This window comes from Montipora capricornis, chromosome 9 (assembly GCF_036669925.1).
Source record: "Montipora capricornis isolate CH-2021 chromosome 9, ASM3666992v2, whole genome shotgun sequence".
Taxonomy (NCBI): Eukaryota; Metazoa; Cnidaria; class Anthozoa; order Scleractinia; family Acroporidae; genus Montipora; species Montipora capricornis.
In genome coordinates, this window is record NC_090891.1 from 19616319 (window position 1) to 19623818 (window position 7500).

Here is a 7500-nt window from a genome sequence, read left to right on the forward strand (position 1 = left end):
TCGTTTTTTGGTGTGTTATAGATTGTGTGACACAGGAACCTGCATTATATTAATGTTCTGTTAAAGACTTGCCTGTACGTAGAGTAGCCGAAATTTGTCATATTGATCAAGGAAGTGTATATAGAATAGCAAAAGAACCGTTTGTTTTCTCAAAAAATTGTAAGGAAAGTGTTCAGAGTGGCCCAAGCCCCAAATTGAGAAGCCGGCAGACAAGACTGCTTCTGAGATCGGTAGTCCGTCTATGAGAAAGAGAAGGGATTTTACTTCACTTGTAAGCGGCTCATGGAAGAGGCAGGAATCTCACAAAGGAAGTGTCCGTAATTATAAGAGCAGTATCCCTTCACCACAACGAGTCACCAAAATTGAATGGGTCTAAAATGGTAAAACCGTAATTCGTACTAAAAATGCAGCGGTGTAAATGGTGAGCTAATAAACCGGGACACTGAAAAAACGCAGACTGCAGACCGTCTGTAAAATGAAAATTCTGTTAGCCTGAATTGGGCCTAAATGACATTCTGTTAGCCTAATTAGGCCTTAATAACATTCAGGTTAGCCTGTTTACGGTTAGCTCTAAATAATAGTGAGGGTAACGCCATATTTTACCCCTGGTCTGCACAGTCTGCAGTCTGCGTTTTGGCGTGACCGTAATAAACCAGAGTTATACAAGTTTTACGCTTTACCTGCCTTAGTGGGACCTGTTTTCAAGTAGCTTTTTACCGATTTGTGCATGGTGACCGGCGTTCTCAATTTCTTATAAAATTGTTTAAGGATAATTATACTAATGACTACCAGTGACTGGGTATATATATGTAAATGAAATTTTTGCAGTTTTATTTATCTACAGATAGTTAATAAAAGTTCGCCAAAAAGTTTATCAATATACTTTTATTATATACCGAAGATTTCGCAGTAATTTAAGTCTCATTAACTGTATGTTGGAATCACAAATTTTGCAGTTATTGAAATGTCAGTAAGGGCGAAACGTTTCCCCCTAAATATATATTAGAACCACAGATTTCGTAGTAAATGAAATGTCACTAACGGCGAAAGTTTCCCTCTAAAGATGTATTGGAACCACAAAATTCGCAGTTATTGAAATGCCATTAACGGCAAAACGTTTCGCTCTCTCTATATTATTACTGGACAGATTTTGTAGACACAGCTGCAGCGTTTTAACTTTTTTTATGCTGGCATGGAACTTCAGCACTCTGCCGTTTCCGGCAGCTAACTCTCTCTCGGGGATTTAAACTACCAAAACTGGCGTTTTCATACGCTCTTGCGGAGCTATGATTGATTGACTGGCAATAAACTAACTAAACTAACATCCAGGAATTGTCCCACTCCTTCAAGTTCTTGAATTTGACAAGTCCAGGAAAGAATATGAAGACATGCAAGAGACGGTCGATCAGGAATCTTAGCGAAAGTGAACGAAAAATGGGGAAATACCAGATGGAAGGACGCGAGTACCTTTAATTATTTCGCCTTCGAGAAATTTTGCATTCTTTCTCGCTCTCTATCAAGCATACCTACAGAGAAACACCAAAGATTTGTACGTGGACATCACATACACAAATATCAATGGATTTCCAGACCTTTATTACTGAACATGGTTGCTTTTAAAGAAATTACCATGGAGCCGAGTTTAACGCGGTTGCGAGCGTTCTTTTGAATAATCAAGACAGCGATGCCTACGCAATAGCTATTCGTGAAATATTTACCCACATTACTAAAATACACCCGTCGTTTAAAAATGGGCAGACTCTTCGGCAGATCATGGTAGATTTTGATCAAGCAGAATATAACGGCTTTGAAAGAAGTATCGGAGCGGAACTCTGCGAGAAAAGTTTGCGCGGGTGTACTGTGCACTGGAAAACGTCTGCTAATCGAGTAAGTGATATTGTTACAAAACGCAAAGAGGAATATAAAATCTTTCGCTACATTGGACGTGCCATACAAGATCTAACGAATCAAACAGACGTCAAGTTGGCTTTCGACGTCCTTTGTGGTGTAAAGAATATAACTGAGGCGAAACATCTCTTTCCACCTGATCTAGCTGCTACTTGTAATCAACAAACCAATGCCCATTGGTCTCAGTCAGCGCTTTGGGTGAGGTGGTGGATAAGAGAGAGAATTCTGAAAATGTTTTGTAAGACCTACACTTTGCGAGATAACGAAGAGTGGGACGCGGCACCCAATACCAACAATGCCGTCGAGTCCCTAAATAGTCATTTGGTGAAGGATGTAGTAACATTACGATGCTCATGAAGAATATTTACATGGAAGACATTAATGCAAGTTACGAGAATAACAACCAAGTAGCAAAGGAAAAGAAAATAAAAAAGAGAAAGCTATCTCGATTAAGTTTGAGAGGAGCAAACAGTTCGCTAAATGAAAGCGAAGCCCAAGTGGAACAAACACCTCCCGATAAGAGAGCGAGGTTAGACAAACGACCATCAAAACGGAAATTACACGTATGAGAAACGATGATTGGGACACACGGGTTGAAGTAGAGTACGAAGAGAATGTTGACGGAATTGCAAAGAATCTTGGATGGATAAAGGGCACGATTAACCGCTTACTAACCGAGCGCGAGGGCCGTACTGGGGAATATTGGCCCGAGGTCGTTTCGCTCGGTCCGTACTGCCACGACCGTGGGCCAATGTTCCCCAGTACGGCCCGAGCAAGCTCGGTTAGTAAGTTGTTTATTATATGGCACTCTGTTTCTAATAGTAAAATGCACTTCCGGTGCAATCAATCTTTTTAGCTTTTTATCTTTTAGCTTTTTATCTTTCAATCTTTTTAGCTTCTTCTGGTAGTTTCACTGTGAACAATGACAATATTCACAGTTTTTTTTTCGCTGTTTTGGTTGCAAATTATGAATTTGCCGGCTTTGCTCCAAAACAAAAATATACGGCTTGGCCCGTTTCCACGGAAATGGTCCGTACTGCAAAATCCCGACCGAGAAAGAACCAATCAGAGCGCTGGGATTTGCCCAAGACTGGCTTTGCCATATAGTTATCTGGATTACGATAAATTGAACGGGTACTTTGTTCAATTTCCGGATGATGTAGATTGGATAAAAACTCTAAACAGCAGGGACGTGAGAATAATCAAGTAGACATTCGTGCAAAAGAAAATTCACTTGAAAACAATCAATCAGTTACAGAAACTGCCACAGCTGTAGCTATAATTTTGAGAGGACTGACATCCAGTTTCGTACTCATGTTACTTGTCTTACTGACTTAATATACCCAGACAAACCGTGTAAATGAATAAGAAAATGGGCTTAAGATCACGAGGTTTTCAAACAATTCAATGACTTTTTGGCATAAACAGAGACCGCTGGTCGGAGATGTTCGAAGCCCAAAATCAATACTTACTAACTGTAGTTAACCTGGATATTGAAGCTAATACATGTTATGAAACATAGAAAACAAGTTCCCAGAAACGAATGTTGGTTTTTGTTTGTAAGATTAACGTTCAGTTTAGCAGCTCTGAAAAAAGAAAAAAAAAAGAGTATACCTTGCAATGAAGTGCCATAAGCATATACGATTCTACGTCATAGACCAATTTCATTTTTATGATTACGTTTTATGGTTCGGGTTGTCTAAAAAAGTCGTTAGCAGCTGTTTTATATGTTTTTGTAGTCGATTTAGATTGCTAGCCAGTGCATAGGCGATTACAGTTAAATACCTGTAAATAAAACTTCTATAAATGCGAATAATACTCGATATGGGATATTGTGATCTAATGAAAGGCCTGCACTGCTGCGAGGAGATATTCGCTCTATTCATTGTTTTTGGCTATTTCGCTATTAATGAAATTTCAATAACTGCGAAATATTCTCTCTATTCTATTATTGCGAGTGTCTACTTTGCCGTTAATGAAATTTCATTAACGGCAAAATATCTTCGCTAATCTATTATTGTGATTGGCTACTTCGCCGTTAATGAAATTTAAATAACTGCAAAAGATTCTCTCTATTCTATTATTACGATTGCTTACTTCGCCGTTAATTAACAATTATTGGATGAGGTTGAGCATGTTAGCGATAATTATCAAGGCCAAAGTTTGTGTTATCTGCTGAAGCCGAAGGCTGAGGCGGATAACACAAACTGAGGCCTTGATAATTATCGCTAACATGCGAAAATCGAATTCAATAATTGTTTTATTATGCATATTCCTGAGCTGAGCTCCGCCATGACAAAACTGATCGAACTGCTGGTTAGTGTGTTAGGTGACGTCACTTCTGCATGCATAAAACTATTGTCTGTAGGTATGACGTCAATTCTACATATATAAAATCTATTGTCTGTAGGTATGACGTAAGAGAAACAGAGCAAGCAAGAATTAGCTGCGTGCTCATAGCCAATCAAAATCGAGCTTGTGACAACAATGTATAATAATGAAATTTCACTGACGGCGAAATATCTTCGCTAATCTATTATTGTGATTGGCTACTTCGCCGTTAATGAAATTGAAATAAATGCACTCTATTCTATTATTACGATTGTCTACTTCGCCGTTAATGAAATTTCATTAACTGCGAAATATCTTCGCTAATCTATTATTGTGATTGACTACTTCGGCGTTAATGACATTTGAATAACTGCGAATTGTTCTCTCTATTTTATTATGTTGATTGTCTTCTTCGACATAAATAAAATTGCAATAACTGCGAAGTATTTCCTTCATTCTATTATGTTTATTGGCTACTTCCTGGTTAAGGAAATTTAAATAATTGCGAAATATTCTCTCTATTTTATTATTGTGATTGGCTACTTCGCCGTTAACGAAATTTCGATAACTGCGAAATATTCCCTCTGTTCTATTATTACGATTGTCTACTTCGCCACTAATGAAATTTCATTAACTGTGAAACATCTTCGCTAATCTATTATTGTGATTGGCTACTTCGCCGTTAATGAAATCGAAATAAATGCAAAATATTCTCTGTATTCTATTATTACGAGTGTCTACTTTGCTGTTAATGAAATTTCATTAACGGCAAAATATCTTCGCTGATCTATTATTGTGATTGGCTACTTCACTGTTAATGACATTTGAATAACTGCGAATTGTTCTCTCTATTCTATTATGTTGATTGTCTTCTTCGCCGTTAAAAAAATTGCAATAGCAGCGAAATATTCCCTTTATTCTATGATTGTTATTGGCTACCTCACCGTTAATGAAATTTTAATAACTGCGAAGCCGTTTCTTTCGTTCTATTATGTTTATTGGCTACTTCCCGGTTAATGAAATTTCAATAACTGCGACACATTTTCCCTCTGTATGTTGTTATTGAGTTACTACTTCGCCGTTAATGACATTTGAATAACTGCGAAAAATTCTTTCTGTATTATATATTGAGAGCCTTTGCTGCGAAATTTTATTGTCATCTATAGAGTAGAATAACTGCAAATTTTTCATTTGTCAAAGTACCGGAGAAGTTCCTGTTGTCCACCACGAGTAACAAGGAGGTTAATAAAAGGGAAAGCAGTACCGCTTCGAATAACAAATTGTTCACAGTTCTAGTTTTGAAAAACGCACGAGACTTTGAAATACGCCATAAAAATAGAGGATACTCAGAGAGAAGTATTAAAAGGCATCTCTCTGAACTGAAATTCTCCGACGAAAAGAGGTTATGCACTCATGCACTTGGAGATGAAAACGCGCATGTGACACAATTCAGACTTTCGTCACAAAATACCACTCCGCTCACGAGGAAATGGCAACTGATCGAAAATTACCACCATCTAAGAGAAATATTAAACACGCCCCTCATACTACGTAATATATCGCAAAGAAAAATCCATGAAAGATATCTTAGTCCGAGCAAAGCAGACAATCATTTGCGAACAGCAGGAGTAGCGTAGGCCCATCAACACTTTTCCAACATGCCAGCCTGTCTACGGAGTAGAATAGAGAACAGAACTTGCACTATGGTACCACTTCCTTCCAACATCGAACCTTTTTTGTATTTTTGCCGCAGACCAAGGGCCATTGTCGATGCTAGGATCAAGCGCGTGGTCACTTCCACTGTTTACACGACCTTATACAGCCCCTCACTCGTTTAAAAAGGTCGTCACGTTTGCCCATCAATTTCAACCCCCTAAACTTCAAACACCGTTCTAGCTGCTCAATTGTATATTGTTCTGGTTCTCTCTCGAGAATAGAGCCAAGAACACGGTCGACGTCGCTTAAAACCTGAGAGAATGAAGCGAATATTGTGCCTTATTTCCCGTGTGACCCTTACAGACTCAACTTTGTTTGTCTGACTCACTTGGAGACCTATAATTTCATGACGTCATTAGTGCAAAGCGCTATTAGGCCTAATGTTAGGATTTGTAAACAGTTAGGGCTGTCTCTGTATTGCTAAAACAATGACCTGTGACTTGGGACCTGTGACCTGTGACCTCTGTTTTGTACCTGTCCTTTCCTTCAGTGCACGCGCATACTTTTGATGTTTTAATTTGCAGCAACATTCTTTTAATTTTTAGCAACTATTTTAAATTTGCAGCAACTTTATTCAATTTGCAGCAACTCTTTGATTTGCATCATGTCCCTTGTTTGCCACCGTATATATGAAAGGATCGAAAGGTTGATTCCACTGAAAAACGTAAACAAATCGCTGACTACTTTTGCCTGATTTTTTCTTAACAAAGAAACGTGGTATGATCGTTTAATAGAATAAGGTGCAGCCGTGACGACGATGGGCTTAATTTATCACCACAAACAAGACACATGGTTGCTCCACATATAAATATAGCGATAAATAGCTCATTTCATCAGCATTTAAAACAATGGCCGAATGGTACGAAATGAAATACGAGTTTCATGCAAGACCGAATGTCAAAGTGTTGGCCATGTATCACCATACTCTACATCGTTTCTTGGGATTTAACTTGCTGTCTCTTGGGCAATTGTACGCCTTTGCAAATTCTTCCATATTTGACAAAACTCCGTTTACTCTGAAAAAAAAAATCAATATATCAATGAACAATTATTCTGTCAGAAAGCCAGTCAACCATCCAGACAGACAGTCTGGCGAAAATCATCCCTCTTGCATAATACAATAATACTTACTTAATTGACCACTCCCCATGGGGGCTTTTCATGGCCAATGAAACAATCAACAAAACGACAGAACGCAAGTTACAGCAACAACTTTTAAGAATCCCAACTGGCCGGAGGCAAACCAGTTGGCTATTTACAAGTGCAGCTGGGAAGTTGAACCAGGGACTACCAGGATCAAATTCAACGAGTGGTCAGAGCGGGTCTTGAACCCGGGATCTCCGAATCTCAAGGCAAGCGCCCTAGCCACTGGGCCACACTGCCTTCTACAACCGGTATACCCTTTCAAGAAGTGAAATATATGCAGTTTACGTTAATGACGTTCCCGTGAGGCCAAAGACTCCAAACGAGTTAAAATGGGGTTTTTAGTCAACACCAGAAAATACAATTGAAAGTGATTTATGATCAGTCATTCAGCCAGTCACT

At 38.7% G+C, this 7500-nt stretch overlaps 1 protein-coding gene across 2 annotated transcripts in view; it reads right to left on the minus strand.

The window, feature by feature from the left end:
- Positions 1-6752: 6752 nt before the first annotated feature.
- Positions 6753-7500, minus strand: part of LOC138016446 (endothelin-converting enzyme homolog) — a 26730-nt gene continuing 25982 nt past the window's right edge. For both annotated transcript variants that reach the window (XM_068863586.1, XM_068863585.1), the window contains one exon: positions 6753-6971. In XM_068863586.1, coding sequence (XP_068719687.1) covers positions 6872-6971 — 100 coding nt within the window. In that variant the 3' untranslated portion in view covers positions 6753-6871. The remainder of the gene's footprint in view (positions 6972-7500) is intronic.